This window comes from Balaenoptera musculus, chromosome 15 (genome assembly GCF_009873245.2).
Source record: "Balaenoptera musculus isolate JJ_BM4_2016_0621 chromosome 15, mBalMus1.pri.v3, whole genome shotgun sequence".
In the NCBI taxonomy this organism is placed as follows: Eukaryota; Metazoa; Chordata; class Mammalia; order Artiodactyla; family Balaenopteridae; genus Balaenoptera; species Balaenoptera musculus.
Window position 1 is genome coordinate 70,625,376 of NC_045799.1, and position 20,952 is coordinate 70,646,327.

Sequence of the window (20,952 nt, forward strand, 5' to 3'; positions counted from 1 at the left end):
GACCCAGGCAGCAGTATCCACAGGCGGTCTCCCCATCCCCTAGTTAGAGAACTCACATCCTTGACTCAAGGGTAAGGCTCCTTCCAATCGAGTGGCTTTGACCTTGGCTGCCCAGAAGCCCAAGGATGCCTCCCAGGACGTGGTGGTAACAGTGGGTTAAAAGGACCAAACTAGGGAGCAGAGCCCCCACTGCACCCTGGACACAGAAGCTCCACATGTGTCCCTTTTTTTTTTAAACAGATCTTTATTGGAGTACAATTGCTTCACAATACTGTGTTAGTTTCTGTTGCACAACAAAGCGAATCAGCTGTATGTATACATGTATCCCCATATCCCCTCCCTCTTGAGCCTCCCTCCCACCCTCCCTATCCCACCCCTCTAGGTCATCGCAAAGCACCAAGTCCATCTCCCTGTGCTATGCGGCTGCTTCCCACCAGCCAACTATTTTACATTCAGTAGTGTATATAAGCCGATGCTACTCTCACTTCGCTCCAGCTTCGCCCTCCCACCCCATGTCCTCAAGTCCATTTTCTATGTCTTCCTCTTTATTCCTGTCTTGCCCCTAGGTTCTTCAGCCCCATTTTTTTTTTTTTTTTAGATTCCATATATATGTGTTAGCATACAGTATTTGTTTTTCTCTTTCTGACTTACTTCACTCTGTATGACAGACTCTAGGTCCATCCATCTCACTACAAATAACTCAATTTTGTTTCTTTTTATGGCTGAGTAATATTCCATTGTATATATGTGCCACATCTTCTTTAGCCATTCATGTCCCTTTTGTTTTTGTTTTCATAAAGGATTTTGTAATGAACAAAAGGCTCCCTGGAGAACTAATAACAATGTTTCTAAGCTGATGCTATTACCTGCCTCCGTTTCCTCTCACCCCTTCCTGAGCACCAAATTCCTAAGGAAGGAACAAGGCAAATGCACTTTCCCCATGACCTCTGTTTCCTGCTCCATCATTCTCTCCCTGTCAAGTGTATGGATATTTCTCAATGTCTACACTTTTCAAATCACACAAACAGACTGCAAATCCTTTCTACCACAAAGGGCTCCTATGAGAATCTATACAGCAGAAGAGAGATGCAAATGCCTCTAAGTCGTTTCTGTGGATGGCGATGACTGATTGATGTGGGATTTACTATTAATGCAAGACAGACAGACAGACTACTCCTTACGTGAATAAGCTCTCGATTAAGCGGAGGTTGGTGACAGCCTCTATGATCAGATTCCTGCGTTTCAGCAGTCGGTAAGTCTCATGGGGTTTGTCTTGGCCTGGGCCGTGCTTCCCAGTCTTCTGGGAACTGCTACTCTCCTAGAACAGGGACCAAAAGCATGAGAAAACTATGGACTCAGCAAGGTTTGGGGGCCAGACACCACTCCTGCCGGTATGCTTTCCCTCTTTACGGAATTTCTACACCATATTTCAAGAAGAAAAGTCAAGAGGATTACTGCCCCCATAGGATCCCACTACTCCACTATTTCAGTGCTTTGTAACAGCACAGACATCTGCCAGCAGAGGATCCCAGAACTTTATGAAGATCAGCTGGTTTCAGAACAGAAAGCAGAGGCATCTACTCCAGCCCTTCCCGGGGAAGGGGACCGCATTCACTCAATCTTTACTTGGTTCTTCCGCAGTGGAAGGAAGGAAATGGACAGACTCAGGGCCGACTCCCTGCCATCACTCTACGGGGCTTCTTCATCCAGAACTCTCAACCACCTCATTATTATGGTCCCCATTTTACGGAAGAGGAAACCAGGGCTCAGTGAGGTGAAACCACCAAGCCAGGTCCCAGGGCGTGAATGTGCGCCAGGACAGGCTTCTGCCTCCGCCTCAGGGAAGCCACGGGCAGCCTCTCTGGGAACATAAGGAAGATGCAGAGGCAGGCTTCCGAGTGGATCAGGATGAGTGGCGAGTGAATGACGGAGAAAAGAGCGGACGGGTGCCCTCCCCCACCCCTGCTGCGACGCCCACTTTTCTCTTCGTGGTTCCTTTTAGCTTCCAGGAACTTAGAATCTGAACTTGTTCCATCTGCCTTTGGATCAAAGACGCTGAAGCCCAAAGGTGCACCCTGAAGGGAAAGGAAATCCCAACCCTAACAAACTCCTGGCAAATCACTCAGCATAATTCAGCGCCACTTGGCGGTCCCATGGCCTGTTTTGCTGGACGCCCTCCTCGCTTGGAGAAGTGCTTCGAGAGAACGAGAACACACTTGAGGAGGCGCCTTGGGCCGGGGTCCCATCACTTCCCCGCTGGCACCGGTGCTCTGGAAGAGGCTCGGTTCTTTCCTGAAGGGGGCGGGGCTCGAGGGGTGAAAGAGTCACAGATCCAAGAAGGGGCCCAAGAGTGGCAGAAAGACTTTGCTTCTCTCTTGCGTTTCAAAGCAAACATTTTGGAGGAGAACCACGTGAGAAAATCTGCCTGCTTCCCACGGTGCTGCTACAAAGTGAACACATGCTTCACCAAGGGACCTCCAGACAGGACAGTTCACGCCCCTCTTCTCAGCAAGTGGGCAAAAAGAAGGACAAGGTTCTGCCATTACTCTGGGGACAGATTTCTAAGAGGAAGAGAAAGAGCTGAGCTAGGAAGCTAGCAGCAGGATTGGCAGGGCCTGGAGGGAGTGTGCTGCCGGGGACACGTGGACCTGAGGAGGAGGTGCAAAGGGGGTGGCAGGGCCAGGACGGCAGGTGCTTCAGGTGGAGACAAGACCAATCATGCCTTGATAAAGAGTCATGGCATCCAATGACAGGATACAGCTAGAAGGTTCTAGAAAATTCCACAGAAACTCTCCCCCACCCCATGCCCCATCACTCCTGCTGTAGGGACAGAACCCAAGCTCAGGCTTCCACACCGGAAACGGAGAAGCAGGGCAGGGTGGGAGCTCCACACCCACAGGTTCCACTCTCCATTTTGTCATTAACTGAGCAGGCAAGTCCCTCAGTCCCCAGAGGCTCTGCTCGCCTCCTCCTGACCAGAGCTGGCTTTCATCTTACAGGGCTGCTGTGAAGCCTGAACCAAACAGCAGCAACAGCAACAAAGGCCACCCCGATCCCAAGTCTGTTCTGTGCTGGGCAACTGAGGCACCACTGGCCGTATCTGAGGCACCTTCCAGCGACCAAGGACAGCACTGAGTGAACTGAATCACATAATGACAAAGGCATTCCTGTGTCAACTGCCTTTTAATCCTTCTAATTACACTGAGGATAAAGTATTGGTTTGATTCTACTGTCTTTAACACTGTGAAGTACAACACTATCTGACCAGAATGGACTAAGAAAGTTTTGTTTTTATCAGATCTATTTTACGATCACCTTCTTTTTATGGCAAATGATACTGGCTTCTCATCTAAAGCGGGGTTTTTCAACCTCAGCACTGCTGACACTTCGGGCTGGATGACGCTGCTGTGGTTTGCCCTGCATAGTCCAGGACATTTAACAGCATCCCTGGCCTCTGCCTACGAGATGCCATTAGCACCCTCTCCCCGATGTGACAACGAGAAATGTCTCCAGACATTGCCAAATGTCCCCCGGGGGGCAAAATCGGCCCAGAGTGAGAACCACTGATTTAAAGTAGCCATACACATTTTTCCTTCAAAATAAATTTAAGTAGAAAGAGTACGTTGTTGGAAATTTTAAAACCCTGTAAATAACATGCAGGTGATTTCTGCTAAAGGCGGGCTGCGTGAAGGTGGTGTATCAACGAGCATTGCATTCCTCCCGTAGAGGCCCCCCCACCTACACTGCCTGAGCATGTGGCACTTTTACTATTATTCATTTTGTTGTTGTTGTTGTGATTCTTAAGCACAGAAAAGCCAAGGCTGACGTCCACCTGCCACAGGCTCCTCCCTAGAGGAAACGCCCTCCCCCGTGGGCACTCACCTTTGGGTTTTCAAGCCTGACCTCTTCGATCACGGCGATGTCGCCGCTGTGACTCTCCATGCAGTGGGAGCCCAAGGACACGCCGGGGTCTGCGGAGCTGCTGGTGTCCAGGAGGTTGTCCCCCCCGAAGGAGCTCTGGCCGGCTCTCTCAGCCGCTCCCACGGAGGAGGACGAATGCTTCTTCAACGGGTGAAGGCTGATGACTTTCCACCCCGCTGCAGTGGAGGACAGGCGCAGAACGGATGAACCGCGGCCACAGCAAGGGGAAAGCGAGAGGGGCACTTCTGCTCAGCTGCCGGACCAGAGCCGCACAGGCCAAAGGAGTCCATGTGGTCAGTTTAAGACGAGGGAAGTGGACCAGCAAGCAGCGAGCCGCACCCTCCGGACTCCGACCCCCACCCCCGACGTGCAAATCTGTCATCAGCACCACCCTCCACGTGTTTTGAGAAAAGTCTTCCATAACTAAACTAAAACCCCAAGGGCTTCTCACATAGGTTGTTGGAGGGAAAGGGATAGAGGAAGTTTAGGGAATTCCATCCCTTTAAGAGTCAACACATAACAAACAAAACATCCGCCAAGGGGACTTCCCTGGCGGTCCAGTGGTTAAGACTCTGCGCTCCCAATGCAGGGGGCCCAGGTTCGATCACTGGTCAGGGAATTAGATACCACATGCATGCCGCAACTAAGGAGCCCACGAGCCGCAACTAAACGGAGCCCCGGCGCAACCAAATAAAAGCAAAACAAACAAAACATCTGCCAAGGAGAAATGACTTGCCAGCAGCCTGGAGACAGACCACACAAGCACCTCCTAAGCTTATGATTATGTGATGCACGTGACACCAACAAGTCCCTAGTTAGGGGGCAGCACCAAGGCCATCCTCAGGTGTCTGCTGGACTGAACATCCCCAGAGCCAGGCAGGACAGGCAGCAGCTCAGACTGAGGGCGCGCACCCCCCTGCCCACCCCCCTACCCCCCGCCCCGAGCACGCCCCTACCCTTGGTCGGGGTGGTGTGGTGAGGCTGAGTCCTGAGACCGCCGTTCGAGAAGGACTTCGAGTCCCGCTGTGATCCTCTGCCTCTCCTCCTGCAGCCGCTGCCCTCCTCCTCGCTGTCCGACTCGGAGAGGAAAGCGTCCTCGCCCTCGGGCAGCAGGGACTCCTCCTGCACCGCGGCCAGGCTCACGGTGGTCAGCAGCTCGCTCCGCGCCTTCTCCCTCTCGTACTGCCGGCTCAGGTCGCTCTCCTCCGCAAACACGCAGGAGATGTACTTGGTGGTTCGCTGCCGTCCTTCGTCCTCCATGAAGCCCTGGAGGGGACGAGATGTGTCTAAGACACTGCAGAGGACGCCGGGACACCCAGGCGTTCGGGTGACCGGGCTTCTGTGGTGTCTGTTTCCTTGTCATCCCCACATTCCCCCACGTCTCCTCCACCTCACGCCTGGGCCCCAGCTCAGCCCCTCGTGGGTCCTCCCGTCTCGCCGTCCCTCAGGTTCTGCTTCCACAGGAAGCAATCCCGACTGTGTGTCTGCTCTAGGAGACTGTGAGCTCCCCGCTGGGCAGGGCCCTAACTTGGCCTTCCGCAAACCCCCGGGGCCTGGCACAGGACGAGGCCTAGGAGAAACGGTCAATAAGCGGAATTCGACGGTTCCTAACTGTTGTCACACACTCGGAGTCAGGGCCTTGAGGTCACCAGCTCCGTTCGGCCACTGCCGTGGGGAGTGGTGGTGAAGCTGTCACTCAGCTACTCCCTTCGGTCTCCTACAACAGGGGAAAGGGGCTTTCTGCCCTTAATGGCAGAAAGAGTAACACCTTCCACGTACCAACCACACGCCAAGGACAGTGCTAAGTGCTCCACAATCATTAGCTCAACTATAATACTGCCTTCCAGCAAAATGGCCAGAAAGTTGGCAAGAAGGGAGCGAAGCATAATGGGCTGAGATAGCAGGTCTGGGTCCCGAAAGGGGACACCAGACACAGTTGGCCGACTCGGGGTCCCCAGGACCCAGGCAAGGAACGTAAATGAGAGGGAGGGCCAGCTGGGACTGAGGCCTGGGGGGTGCCCGCTTTGTGTCTGGGCGCCATCGGAGGCGCCACCTCAGCTGATGCCCCACGCGGGAGTGGGGGGCCTGCTCCCCGGGCTGCAGCATCTCCTGCTGACTTTTCAAAGCTGACAACTCATTCAATTTTCAAAAAGCGAAAACCAACAAAACCCACAGTGGGGGTGGGGTGGGGCACACTTGTGGGCTGCGTTCAGCACTCCCGCCCTCCCTGGCAGCCATCTGCCTCCTTGACCGAGACGGAAGGCCGACCTGGGCTCCCGACGTCTGAGACAGCCCTTCAGAACCACGCTGTGTGCACATCCGAAGACAATGAACTCACGCTGTTACCTTGACCACTTTGAATCTCTGAAGGAGACGGCACAGCATTCTGGCTTCCAGTTTTCCCACGTTCATAGCCACTCGGATTTCAGCTTGGGAAATGCCTTTCGTGCCTCGACGCTCAACTATGTGAAACAATACACTTGAACCCCAGCCTCCGCCATGGAGCCGTTCTGCACAAGTCAGGTCCGTTCCCAGACATTTCAATGCGGGGAAACCGACAAACAGAATAAGACACCTGCCTCCTCCCACCCTCCCCTCCCAAGACTCTGAATGCTCCGACTCATTGCTCATTTTTAAGCGCTCACTATCTGACTCTTCCACGTCAAAGCTGTATGTCAAGCAATCGACGCCCGATCCACCGAGTTCCAGGGACGCTGTTTTATCCTGCAGCAGGAAGTGTGTGCTTTCACACGAACGAACTTTCTCAGCTAAGTTAAACTGAGCCTTTTAAAAAGCACCGAAGGAATTTTTATGGAAGAACGTCTGCCCATCCTTCTCGGTAGGCTCAGAGGCACTACAGACACCGATGATTGCCTTATTCCGTAACAGCTGCCAGCCAGCAGGGGCCACAGAAGGAAATAATGCTATTTGCTCCTGTAATAAATGACCAGTAGGCAACTGTGCTCTATTACTTGCTCTGTCTGGTGTGTCAGCTCCTGCCCTGCTACACGCTGTGCTATTACTGCATCTTCCTCCAATGAGCCCTTTCAAATTTACTCGACTGCTCAGGGGGTGGGAACTCCAGGAAGGAGCCTGGCGGGGTGGCGGTGGGCGGGAGTCCCTCCAGTAAAATACTACAGGGCAGACTTCGGGGCAACACTCTTGGACCATTCAGAAAGAGCTTCCCCTTTATTTCCTGATGTGGCATACACTTGAGGCCGCCAGACAAAACCGATCTGGATAAAGGCAGTTTTGCTGTATTGTCCATGCATAAAAATAAACAGCAGAATGGAAAGAGGTGACTAGAATGTGTTCCTATGTTAAACTAGTAACATGCTAAAAGCGGGGATGAAAGGGTTATGGACAGCATTTCTCAAACTGTGTTCTGAGGAACAGATCCTGAGAGATGTTGAAGAGTTGATGGAAACAGCCAAACAGCCTTTCCTAAAGGCTGTGCTGATTTGCCAGGTGCTTTCGTACCTGCTGGCTGAACCAGATCTCCTGCAGCCCCTCCCCTTCTACTCTAGACATCCTCCGCTCCACAGCGACCTGCGGCCACACCATCTATGGCACTGGGTCACTGCTGTCTTACATAGATTTTAGGGGATTTAGGGGAAGGGGGAGGAATGGACAGAGACATGTTTCTTCCCCCTTCATCACAACAATCCCCAGGCTGCAATGATTCCAGACCCATTTTAGAAGTTGTTAGGTGACTCTCAAATCTTTGAGTAGTAATATTAATAGGTAATTTTTTTAGTGCTTTCTATGTACCAGGCACTACACCAGATGTTTTAATCCTACTTATTCAGTCCTCTTACGTGCTAGGGGAGATATCCCCATTTTACAGATGAGGGAACTGAGGCTCGGAGACCTTGCTAAAGTCTCCAGCTGGCGGACAAGGGGCAGAGCAAGGACTCAAACTCAAATCTGACCCCAAAGCCTAAACCCTCAAGGGGACCGGGGGGCTTCCCGCTGCGTGACATTCTCGAGAGCAGGGCCCTCTTTCAACATGTGACCAAAACATACCTCGACTCACAGCTCGGAAACCCTGTGTATATGCAGGTAGGAGAACGGGACTTACTGAGCTCGTAGGTCTGTGTGAGCATGTCCCGCTCGTACACGATGTCCACCGGTGGCACGGCCTTGGAAATGGCCTCCTCGTCCTCGTCATCATCCTGGTCTTCGACCTTCCGCTTGAACTCCTTCAGCAGCCTGAGGCAGCGCACCATGACGTCGGTCCCTGGGAACACAGGCACACGGTTCCATGATGACAAATCAGTGTGGCCCTGGGGAGGCGGCTTCAGCAGACCCAGAGGCCCCGAGAAACGCCGCACAGGGCATCGAGTCTGGGACATTTTACACTGCACACCTTGGGGCACGAGACCTGAATACTGACTCCATAAAACTGCTTTAAAAACAAAAAACATATTATTAGTGAACAAAGAAATGCAAATGAAAGGAATCATGAGGGGCCTGTTAAATAAACAGCAGCCTCTGCTTCAGACAAGCTCCATGACTACAGGAAACGTGCCTGTCTTTTCCCATCACCACCCCCTGCTCCCCCAGATAGTGCGTGGCACACAGCAGGCACATGGGCGGTATTGCTGAAAGGATGAATACAATCTGCTCCCTTTTAAGCCAATACCCGTTGCCACTAAGGTATGGCAGCAGTGTGAACAAATTCTACGACCTTTCCAGAGCATTTCGAGAGACCTTTAACTCCATGATTCCAAGGGTAGGAATTTACTCCAAGGAATAACTCAAAAAGAGGCAAAACTGCCAATAGTAAGAGGTCCAAACAGAACTCTTTAAAGACCCAGCTTCTGTGAACAATATAAATGACGACCAGGACTAGGGGCAGGACACGGACAAGTCACCACACTCTGCAGGCGAGTGCCTGCCTTCAGACAATCACAAGGCACCGGAACTCAACCTACGGAAGCACCATGTGGGGAAAATAACAAGCTCACGCCTATGGCTATAACACGAGAGGTACAAGGAAAAGGAAAAACATCTCGACACTACGTGTGCTAACTCCTTTGATCCTGACAACCCTAGGAGGCATACAGATGAAGAAACTGAGGTACAGACGCGTTAACTAACTTGCCCAAACTCTCAGTAGCCTGTGACAGGGGCTAAGTGACTCAGGCAGGTGCCAGTCTCTGATATGGAAGAGATGGTTCTACACTACGATGTCCTATGATACTGACAGCAGGGAGGCAGAATAACAGCCCCTCAAGGATGTCCACGCTTTCATCCCTGGAACCTATGAATATGTTACCTGCCGTGGCAGAAGGGACTTGCAGGCATGATTAAGCTAAGGCTTTTTGTCGTCGTGCTGGTGGTCAAGTATTTTGAGATTATCCTGGAATATCTGGCTGGGACCAGGATAACATCACAGAGTCCTTGTAAGAGGGAGGCAGGAGGATCAGAGTGAGAGATTGGAAGATGCTACGCTGCTGGCTTTGAAGATGGAAGGGACCACGAGCCAAGGAATGCAAGCAGAGTCTAGAAACTGGAAAAGGCCAGGAAATGGATTCTTTCCTAGAGCCTCCAGAAGGAGCACGGCCCTGCCGAAACCTCGATTTTAGTCCAATGACAGACTTCCAACCCTCAGAACGATAAAATAATGAGTTTGTGTTGTGTTAAGTCACTGTATTTGTAGTAATTGTTACAGCTGGGCTATCAGCAGCTTCTCCACCAGCGTCCATCAGCACACCGAGGTGCAGAATCCTCGGGTACCAGGGCAAGGAGCGGTGGCAGTGAAGCTGGTCTCTGCAACCCAGTGCCTCCTAAGCAGGAGCTGTGCCACTGAGGGCCTTGCTGTGAAAGGTGTGTGGAACACCCACACCAGGGCAGCACAGACTGACGTCTGAGCAGATCAAGTCCAATCACCCCAACTCGGGCAGGGGATTCTCTGTAGGTGGGGGACACAGCACGTGGTTTGCAGGTGAAGTTCACAAACAGTAAAGCATCTCAGGGGCCTGAACTCTGACATCAGAGACTTTACCCTCAGAGTCAGGTCCACAGAGGCTGACCCACCAGAACCCTCCGGGAGGGCTGGCCTGGGGCCAAAGGTCAGCAGGCGTGCGGGCACCCTCGGCAGGGCTCGGGCACCAGCTGATTCCCCTCCACTCCTGCCAGTGAGAGAAAATCCCCCAGTTCTCGACTTTTCATGAGAAGAAACATGAAGCCCGCGAAGCCGCGTCTGGCACAGCCTCCCTGCCCCTGGCTCCCTCTGCGCCTGCCAGGTCCTCCCTTCCTGCTTCCAAAGCTTCGTGCTTCGCTCCTGGCCTCCCCCTCCCAAGAGGGAAGACCTGGGAACGAGGGGACTCCTGGGCCATCTGAATGGGTGAGAACTATTTCAAGGCTCCGGGGCCCGGGACTGGGTCCTCCCCGTGGCCAGCACCCCCAGCACGTGGGCAGAACACTGGCCGCCAAGCCACTCGCCACCTGGTCTTCCTCTCTGTCCTCTACCTTGAGCTACTGCCAAGCCCCTCAGCCCCCCTCTCACCCCTAAGCTGGTACTCACAGAGCCACCTCCTGCTCCTAACAATAAAACCACCACCACTCCTCGGACGCCTGCCAGGTCCCGGACACTGATCTAAGCTCTCCCGGCGGGTTATATGGGTTAGTCCTCATCACAGCCGTAGGAGGTGGGCTACCATCCCTGTGTCATGCCTGAGAACGTGAGGAGCCAAGGGATTTGCCCAAACTCCCATCCCTTAGCGAGTGAGGAGCTGGGATTTACTGGGCAGTCCAGCCTCGAAGCCCAAGCCCTAAACCTTTGATGCCATACGGCCCCTGATTCAAAGATGCCCATGTGACTGAGAACAGCGGGGGACCCGGGGCAAGGGCCAGCCCGCGTGAGGGGTGACACAATGCAGCATTTATGGAGGCAGACGGACTCGCTCTCAGGCAAGAGCCCAGTGTGATTTTTTTCCCACACTTTTATGACTTCCTTAAGGGGCTAATTAGCCAAGAAAAGATACACAGAACAGCCCTCAAAGTAAGCTAAGTGGAAGAGGAAAAGCGTTACTAGTACACTCGTGGACTCTAAGGCAACAGAGGAAAACGCCCTCAGCCATCAGCCTGCTCCTCACGCCGAGGCAGCAGCTGTTCTCACCTGCATCCCCCGTCACAGCCTTCTCCTGATGGCACAGCTGCGTCCTCTGCTGACAGCCAGGACGGAAGGATGCCCAGAGGAGAGTGGGGATAAACGGGCTCCCGGGTCAGGCACATGTGGGTTTCAAGCTCAGCTCTGTAACTTTGGGGCGATGACTTGCTGTAGCTCTGTTCCCCACTCAGTGAAATGAGATGATGTTCTCCGCCTCACGGGTGAGCGTCAGCGAGACCCGAGACAACGTCTGTACAGAGGCTGGCATGGAGCCGTGGGCCAGGCACTGCGTTGTGAGCGTTACATACATTAACCCATCAAATCTCGTGATCTGAGGCTGGCAGGCCCCTGTAAGCTGCACTGTACAGACGCGGAAGCTGAGGCACAGAAAAGTTAAGTGACTTGCTCAAAGCGACGGAGCTGTGAAGTGGCAGAGCTAGGATGTGACCCAGGCTGTCTGACTCTCAACTAACACAGCAGTTGCTCTTAATGGCATCACCGGCACCTAGCACCTTCCTGCCAGGTAGGAAAGCCCCACAACTGGCCCACGGTCGGGGTGACCTGGCTCCTGGGTCCCATGGGAACTCTCCCCTGCTCTGGTTCTGAGCATGGGGTTCAGGAAGGCGCCTAGACAGGCAGGCCGCTGGCTGGGGGAGGCTGAGGGTGACACAGGAGGACCAGGCTGCTCCCTGTGGTCACGCCAGGAACTGTGAGCCCAGGACCAACAAGGAGCATCGGCCCAGTGGGGGGAGGGGGAGTCCCAACACATCTCAAGGGGTGAGCTCCAGCATCTGAGGCTGGGCTGGGCAGGAGGCTGCTATGACTCATCCAGATGGCGCCTGGAGAGGTCTGGGGCCACAGGGTCTGCAGCTCTGCCTGTCCCTGAGCACAGCTGATTTCTCTGCCCTGAATCCCAACTGCACTTGTTTCTGTATCCGTCAGAGAGGTAAGCCCTGGTCATTCACCCACGCTGCATCTGTCGCTCGTCTTTCTCAACACACTGATGGCGGCAACGTTTCCCTTTCCTCAGGCCATGTCATTTGCATCTTTCCTTTGGAAAACCTTGCGTGAGAGAGAGCGAGCCTGCACAGTGGTTAAGAATCTAGACTCTTCTGCCCGAGCTGGTGTGGGAACCTGGGCAAGCTGGTCGACCTCCCTCAGCCTCCACTGACTCGCCCGCAAACCAGGGCTGATGAGAAAGAATGTCAGCCTCGTGGGGCTGGGGGAAAGAGGCAGGAGAAAAAGCAGGTAAAGGATGGGGCACAGTGCAGTCTGAGCTTCATGGTCCAAGGGACCACTTGGAATTCATTTCACCAGATCTTTATGCATTTCCCATAGTTCTAGAGTTTTTTCCAGACTCAGAATTTCTATTTTTATTAAAATCCCTTCAGCTCATACCTGCCTTTTTTTTTTTTTTTTTTTTTTTTTGCTGTGCTACTCAGCTTGCAGGATCATAGTTCCCCAACCAGGGATCAAACCCGGGCCCCCTGCAGTGGGAGCGTGGAGTCTTAACCACTGGACCACCAGGGAAGTAAGTCCCTCTTACTTGCTATTTTTGAGGATATTGTTCCAGAGCACAAGGCAGCTGAAGTCAAAGCAGAAGGGGCTAGAGTGAGACTGGCCAGCAGACTCACGCAGGTGAACGTGGCCTGTCACTCCATCTGAGCTGCCACCTCGGTTACCTGCAACTGCCCTGGAGGAGTCGCGGTCCCGTTGATGACGGCCCCTGACCCCTGGGTGCAGGGTTTTCTTTCCAGGAACAAAAGGGAGGAGAAATACAACCGGCCAGATCACTGCTCGTGCTCTCAAACACACAAAGTTTTAGGCATTTTACACGCACAAAAACATGCGGCGTGCACTAAGGTCAGCATTTCCACACAAAGGAACCACGCAGTTCTTCTGTGTCAATGATCCAGGAAGGGCTCCACCTTAGCATGAAAAGTGCCTTAATTTAGACATCCTGAAGTTCCAAAAAGGAAGAAAGGAAGGACAGAATCTTAACTGAGTACCTGGGATGGGCCAGGCACTGTGTTAGGTCCTTTCACAGGCTATTTTACTTAACCATCGTGTGAATTCTGCAAGTTATTATCACCGTTTTAAGAAATAGGAAACTGAAGCTCAGAGGGCTCAAGTGATCTAAGTGGCCTTGGACCCAGCAAGTGGCCTTCCTTCCACACTAGGCCACATGGTTGGGCCTGAATTTCACATTTCTACCAGAAAGCACTGTTCCTTGTAAAGGAAAAGCCAGAGCGGCTGTGACGTAGAACCAACAGCCCGTGTGTCTCACATTCCCAATGAAACATCTCATCCGCCTCCTAGCAGAGTGGTACCCTCAACTGTGATCAACCAGGGAGGGAAAAAAAGCAACAAATGAGCCCCAGGACAGACTTCCTCTTAAAGGGTCACAGACAAAGGGACAGTCCTACTAGTAAGCCAAGCAGAAGTTATGTAAATTCAGAGTGTTACCCCCTTCACTCCACCAGCGCGCGCGCACACACACACACACACACACACACACACACACACACACCCCTGAATGGGGCTGGGCTGGTCAGTCATTCAGATAGTCTGGGAAACTGAAACTATAAGCAAGCCCATGGGACATTCTAAGGAGGTGACTGCCTTGGGTACCGGCAGAGAGGCCTAACCAGAGATGGAAGGTCAGCATTCAGGGCAGCACCCAGAAGGACGGAGGGGGTGCTGCAGCCCCCACCCAGGGCGATGGAGCGGGTGAAAAGTAAGGGCTCTGGAGTCAGTCTGTCTGGTGAGAACCTGCCTCTGCCTCTTACCGGCTGCATCAGCGTGGCTGAGTGATCCCACAGCCCTGTGCCTCAGGCTGCTCAGCTATGAAATGGGGACAAGAATAGCATCTTCCTCACAGAGTGCTCGGGACAGTGCTTGCTACTGCTTTATCATTACTGTTATCACCACCACAACCTCGCAAAAACAGAGCTTGGGGGCTCCAGTGTCAGACGGAGTCACCGGTGTTGAAAATGTCAGGAGGCTGCTTGGGGCCTTTCATTCAATTTCACAGCATTTATTCTGTGATGGGCCTAGAACACATAAAGAAGGACAAGACAGGGTTCCCACCCCTGCAAAGGGCTGTGCCTGAGAGAGAGGCCAGGGAGCCTCGGACAGGGTGATTAGGCTTCACACAGGCCCGGGCGTGAACTCCGGCTCTACCATGAGCGAGCTGTGAACCTAAGCCTCAGGCTTCTCATCTACAAGGCGGGGATAATTCTACAACGTGTCTAGACTAACCTGGGAGTAAGGACTAAGGGAGTGAATGAGTTAAGTGCTCAGGGTACACTATCCAGCTGGATGGCTACAGAGAAATCGGCTACAATGCGCTCAGGGCTCTGCTTCCAAAACCCACAGAGCTGGCAAACAAAAAGACTACGCAGGGGAAGGGAGAGAGGAGGGGCCATTTGGGTGGGATATTAAAGGATCCGGAAGAAACTGTCTTGGCAGAAGAGGACAGGCATTCTATGCAGATGGAAGGGCACCAGCAAAGGCAGAGGTGGAAAAGGACTGGCCGTTTGGGAAGGGGTGCTGGTGGGAGAGGCAGGAGTGAGGATGAGAACGAAGAGGAGATTGCAGATGATTGCAGATGGTCTCTAGCCGAGCAGAGGTTTTATTTTTCATTCTGCAGGCATGACGGGAAGATACCGGTGGGTGTGGAAGAAGGGCTGATGGAGGGGTCTCCTGCCCCCGGCCACCCAGGCCACCTTCACCTTCACCTTCACCTTCAGAGCCACACTTTTCTGTGCTCACTCCCCTACCAGCACGTCCCAGCTCTGTGACCTTAGGCAAGTGATCTGTGCTTTAGTTGCTTATCAGTGAAGAGTAGCACTGAGAAGATGGGGTGATAAAGGGATCAGAGTCAAAGAACTAACACTTGGCTCAGTGTCCCTCCACGGTTCTTCCACCCCGCGCCCCCAAGGCACAAAATGGCTAACAAAGTGCGGAATCTCCCCTAGCCCCTTCTTCTTTTTCACGCCCTAAGACAAGCCATCAGAGTCAGAGGTCTCTCTGGCTAACTGTGCAAGGCAGCGCGGGTCCTGACAGTAGCACACACGAGGGCTCACACAGGTTTAGGAAACTGTGGGAACGGCTTCGGTCTAGAGGTTCAGTCATCCTTCAATATCTGGTGCGAGTACCACCTCCCGGACCCTCTGGACGGATCACTTAGGTCCCCAAAGCTCTTAGAGCGTGACCGACAGGCAGAACTTTCTCTAGGACTCCAAGCTGGGCGCTGTTCAAGAATGAAACCTCACCACGCAGACACCTCTCAGTCACTTTACTGGCCACACAGACACCTCTCAGTCACTTTACTGGCCCCCTGAACCTCTCTGTGGCCAGGCTGCTCACCTGTAGGCCAGCCCTGTGCTCACAGGTCCCAGCACTTGCCTTCGGGCTCTTCCAAGCATGGGGAGCCTTCCCTTCTCATCCCTCAATCATACCACAGAAAGTTCTCAAAGGACAATGTCGCCAGTCCCTCACCTCCGAGGCACACCTGCTGTTGTCTGTCCCCGTCTCATTCTCCAGAATTCTGCCCCAGACCTCACCGCCCTTCCCCCCGTTGCCAGCCTGCTCCTTCCACCCCACAGACCAGGCCCATCTTCCTGCTCAGGGGGGTCGATGGAGCGGCCAGCAGGCTTGAGCCCGCGTTCCCTCCTGGGGGGCACACAGAGGAAAGGACTGTTTTCCCACAAGGGCACCCTCCAGGTGCCTGTGCCCCCTCAACCCCAGTGAAGTCACCCAAGGCCCAGAATTTATGCCACTGAGGATTCTACCCCTTTCTCTACTCTTTTAAGTTCCTGCCTTTAATAGTTTTTGCCATATTAAAAGGTCTATTTTATTCATCTTAATTATTGAGAGTAATTATCTTCATATTTTAGCTAGAGTCCTTTAATCAATCTTGTCACTTTTAACTTAGAGAAATCTCGCTATTTTTAACTGTTTGACCTGTTTTCCCCTCGAGCACCATTCATTTTCTAGGCTTTAAACTTTCCTGACAATCTTCTATTCTTTTCATGTTTATGCTCGCCCTTTATCCTGTGTTTCTGATCTTCATTCTTTTTAATTCTGGTTTTCTGGTTTCAAAGCTCTTTTAAACCTTTATATTTATTTTATTGTATTTTAATCCTTCTTAGTATGGCTCATGTCTCTTTTTTCTTAGCTTCTATACTTTAATCCTACTGTAACATTTTAAATGTCCCCTTCTGCCATTTTAATGACCATAATTTAGTTTGCTGTACCCTGTTTTAAGTGTTTGTTGGATTTGGTTTTCAATTTTATTGTAATTTTAACAGCTTTATTGAGATATAATTCATACACCACACAATTCACCTGTTTAAACTATACAAGTCAGTGGTTTTTTAGTATATTCACAGGTATGTGCACCCATCACAAGTCAGTTCTAGAACATTTTCGTCACCTCAAATGCTTTAGCTATCACCCCTCTGTGCCCCCAGCCCAGCCCTAAGCACTCACTAATCTACTGTCCTATTCTGGACTCACCTCTAAATGGAATCCCATAGTCATGGCCTTTTGTGATTGGCTTCTTTCTCCATTGAATGATCACGGCATCCTGGCTGAAAAGTCAGTTGACCACAGATGTGTGGGTTTATTTCTGGACTCTCAATTCTATTCCATCAGTCTCTAATTCTATCCTTGTGCCAGTACCATGCTGTCAGGATTACTGTTGCTTTGTAGTAAGTTTTGAAATTACAATGTGTGAGTCCTCTTACTGGATTCTTCTTTTTCAGGATTGTTTTAGCTTTCTACATACCCTCTAATTCCATATGACTTTTAGAATTAGTTTATTGATTTCCACAAAGAAATCAGCTGGGATTCTTATAGGAATTGCGTGGAATCTGAAGATCAGTTTGGGGAGTACTGACATCTTAACAATGTTAAGTCTTCTGACCTATGAACAGGGGATATTTTCCCAATTACTTAGATCTTAAGTCTCTGTCAATATTTTGTAGTTTTCAGAGTATATGTTTTGTACTTGTTTTGTTAAATTTATTCCTAAGTATTTTATTCTTTTTGATACTATTGTGAACAGAATTGTTTTCTTAATTTCATTTTTGGACTGTTCATTACAAGGGTAAAGAAATATAACTGATTTTTGTATATTGATCTTGTCCTGCTACCTTGTTGAACTTGTTTATTTTTGAAAAGTCACAGGGCAACAGCTTGGGGGAAGAGTACACACCATAAGCAGGGAGGTACAGACACTAGAACCACCCCATCCTCTTCACAGCTGGACTCACCTTGCCACTGAACCTGGGAAACCCGCTTAAATGCCTGTCTCAGTCATTAGCCCCAGGGAGCACAACTTCTGTCTTCCGACTGTGATCCTTTTCTGAGGGATTACAAAGTTAACTTCTATTTCTCTTCCTTTCTGTCCTCAGCACAATTTAACAAACACAGAATGACTGCTAAACACTTGAAGAAAATAATCCAAATTTGCAAAACACATCAGTTTAGGTGACTGTTTTCATTACCAAGATATTTTTGCCTTTTGCAAAACAGATCACTGCAGCTTTCTGTAACACATTTGAAATATGCCCGAAATCCAAACTCTTTGTTTATGGCCTTTTAGAAACACTCATATATATCCAGGCGCACCTGTAAATTTACATGAAGCAATACGTCATCTTTATTTATTATTTAAGTCTTGTCTACTCCATAAGAGCTTGGAGGGAAGGTTTTATGTTAATTTTGCAAACTGGGAAGACACAGCTCAAGGCAAGAAAAGACTAAAAAGCTGTGCATTCATCCCTTGTCTCCTGCGCGAGGAAAGTCACTGAAGGGGCACCTAATTAAATTAAATTGGCTAAACATTTACTTAGCACCTACTCTGCTCTCAGCAGACAATGCACAGACATTAAGGACAGAAAGTATGTGAGGGGTGCGGCCGCCACCCTCAAGGAGGGTGGCTTAGTTGGGAATAAGTCACACAGATAAATAGCTGAGACACAGCGTGGCAGGCCTGTCCATGAGCCTAAACAGCTGAGAGGTGGTGACAAGACCACGCGGGGATGAGATGAGCCTCCTGAACGGTCAGGAATGGGCTCACTGCGCGTGTGCGTGACAATCTAAAAATGCTGTCATCTCATCGTCGTAGGTATTTGCCCTCTTAATCTCACCACTGACACCCTTAGTGCCCAGTCTCTGAGCCGTGCTGATCCTTCTTCCCAGCACTGGGCCTCCAGAAAACTAGGACCACTCATGGTGTGATGAGGACACCCCTTCAAGGGTTAGGCAGACGACATACCCAGACTGAAGCCAGCTGTGGGTTAAACAGCAGCTGAATAAATGGGGAAGGTGAATGGGGGAAGGTGGGTTCCCTCAACAGGGGGTGGCACACCTCTCTGCCTCACCAATTGCTATTAAAGAAATGCAGTTCAACGTTGCCTCGTTTTATTTTTACAGAAAAGTTGAAAGGCTGACTTTGTAGGTGAAATTTCTGATTTTTAAATGCCAACAACTACAATTAAAACAAACACCATGAGGCCAACAAAATACACTGCCAGATGTGGCCCAAAGGCCCTGCTCTGTGTACACTGTCGCCTGTAAGCTCCACGACACTCTGGAAAGATATATATTATTATGCCAGATAATCCTGATGAGGAAGCTGAGGCAGAGAGAGGTCAAAATTTGATGAAGGACTCCCCAACAGGAAGTGACAGGACAAGAATTCTAACCCAGGGGCTTCCCTGGTGGTGCAGTGGTTAGGAATCCGCCTGCCAATGCAGGGGACACGGGTTCGTGCCCTGGTCCGGGAAGATCCCACATGCCGTGGAGCGGCTAGGCCCGCGAGCCACAACTACTGAGCCTGCGCGTCTGGAGCCTGTGCTCCACAACGGGAGAGGCTGCGACAGTGAGAGACCCGCGCACCGCGATGAAGAGTGGCCCCCGCTTGCCGCAACTGGAGAAAGCCTTTGCACAGAAATGAAGACCCAACACAGCCATAAATAAATAAATAAATAAATAAATAAATTTATATATATATAAAAAAGAATTCTAACCCAGGCTGTCTTACATCAAAAGTCCATTCAGGTGTGATAGTCTCAAGGGGCTACTTTGAATTTCCAAGGACCTCAAGCCATGGAGAAGCCCAGCAAAAAAAGTTATTTAAGGCTATTTCTCTCTTAATTTCTCTTTACTCTAAAAAAATTACTCATCTGCTTATTTTTAATGCCTTTCTTTCAATAGGTCAGGAAATAAGAATGCTTATTAGATCCACAGGTCATGATATTTTAAGCATTCAGATAATCATATTTCCAAGCCAAATGTTAGGTGGGAATCCCCAGCACACCTCTCAGTTCCTGAAGCCTTTTCTTCCCTGCCTCAGGACCCAGCACAACTTTCTGGTTTCCTGTCCACTTAAAGGCTGATGCTCCCCACCCCTTCCCCTGAGGAACTCCAGTCATTCAACCAGTCACACATCTACTCAGCACTTAAGACACTCAAAGATGAAGTCTGCTCTTGGGGGGCTTTCCTACCTCCAGGGGCTCCTGCCTTTTATACACCTGTTGTGTGGTAATATCTGTGTGTTACCATCTCCTCCAAAAGACTTAGACACAGGGAAGTCAGACAGGGGGGGCAGTGATTCCATTAACTAAATGAGGAAGCAAAGGAAGAGACACAGCTCCCTCAGACTGGCAGCTCGGTCACTCAGCAAGCATACCACCTCCCTCCTGCAGGCACCAAGCCAAGTATTGGGGACGCTGTGGTCTGTCCTCATCCAGCAAACATTCTCTGGAGCTGTTAGTGAGGCCAGTCTCCACAGGTTACTTGCTATGCCCACATAGTCAAGCACACAGGCCTTAAGTTTTAAAAAATTACACACCTTTTAGTTTTACTTGGCGTTCATAACTTTTTTCCATTTGCTTGGTTTTCTCTGTACCCATATCGAATTCACACTGAGACTCTCTGCTAGCATACAAATTTCCCTTCACACATTCACAGGCACTAGGCAACTGATCCTTTGCATGGACTTCCGTCCCCCACCCCCCCACGTCTGTCATCATGATTTCCCTTCATCATCTCTCCAGGCTTTCCATTGTCCCCCCTCTTCCTGGACCCCATGCTTTCCTGTCTCTTGGCTTAGCCTGTCATTTGGTGGTGTACATCCTCCTGTAGCTTCCTAAAAGGGAACTTGGGAGATTAGAGATGAATTGTTTCTAATCCGCATGTATGAAAATGTGTGAGGTCCTTATTCTCACACCTCACTGATTGGAAGATTCCAGGGTGAAAGTCCATCCCCTTCAGAAAGTTGATGGTGTTGCTCCAAGCTCTCTAGCTTCCGTTACTACTGGGAAGTCTGATGTCTCCTCTCTGGAGGCTCTTCAGGCCCCAGACTTCTGAAGTCTCAGGCTGTTGGATCCTGGTGTGGGTTTCTTTATGTTCATCATGCTAGACATCTGCTAGGTCTTTTGATCTAGGACTTAACATCCTTCAGATCTGGGAAAATTCCGTGTCATTTCCCGTCATCTCCTCCCCTGCACACACACTCCCTCCCCCTACTATGAACTTGAACTCCTACTGTGTGGACATTGGATCTTTTAGGCTCAGCTTCTTATTTTCAACTTAAGCTCTCCTATTTCCATCCCTTTTGAGTTTCTGTTCTTTACAGATTTTCTCAACTTTATCTCACTATCTTCCCTTCCACCAAATCTTTTATTGCAATAGTCATATTTCTTTTACTTCCAAGAGCTCTTTTTTATTTTCTGCATGTCCCTCCTTTATAGCCTCTTGCTCTGGTTTCATGGATGCAGTACCTTCCTTCTCTCTCCTTTCCTTTTTTTCTGCTCCTCACTTTGTTTCTATTTCCTAAGTTAGTTTGTTTCTCTTACATTCATGTTAGAGTTCTCAAATGCTTGGTGAAACGTTAAAAT

The 20,952-nt window shown here is 50.6% G+C and overlaps 1 protein-coding gene across 6 annotated transcripts in view; it reads right to left on the reverse strand.

The window, feature by feature from the left end:
* The window catches only part of GTF3C1 (general transcription factor IIIC subunit 1), a 73,255-nt gene that overhangs the window by 38,030 nt on the left and 14,273 nt on the right, over positions 1–20,952 (reverse strand). For 5 of the 6 annotated variants that reach the window (XR_005016389.1, XM_036824728.1, XM_036824727.1 and 2 more), the window contains exons 7-11: positions 8,003–8,161; positions 6,268–6,383; positions 4,878–5,187; positions 3,883–4,097; positions 1,182–1,318 (exon numbers count right to left, since the gene is read on the reverse strand). Coding sequence is in view for 5 of the 6 variants with exons in the window: in XM_036824728.1 (XP_036680623.1) it covers positions 1,182–1,318; positions 3,883–4,097; positions 4,878–5,187; positions 6,268–6,383; positions 8,003–8,161 (937 nt within the window). In the remaining variant the exon portion in view is untranslated. The remainder of the gene's footprint in view (positions 1–1,181; positions 1,319–3,882; positions 4,098–4,877; positions 5,188–6,267; positions 6,384–8,002; positions 8,162–20,952) is intronic. The other variant, XM_036824731.1, reaches the window with a different exon arrangement.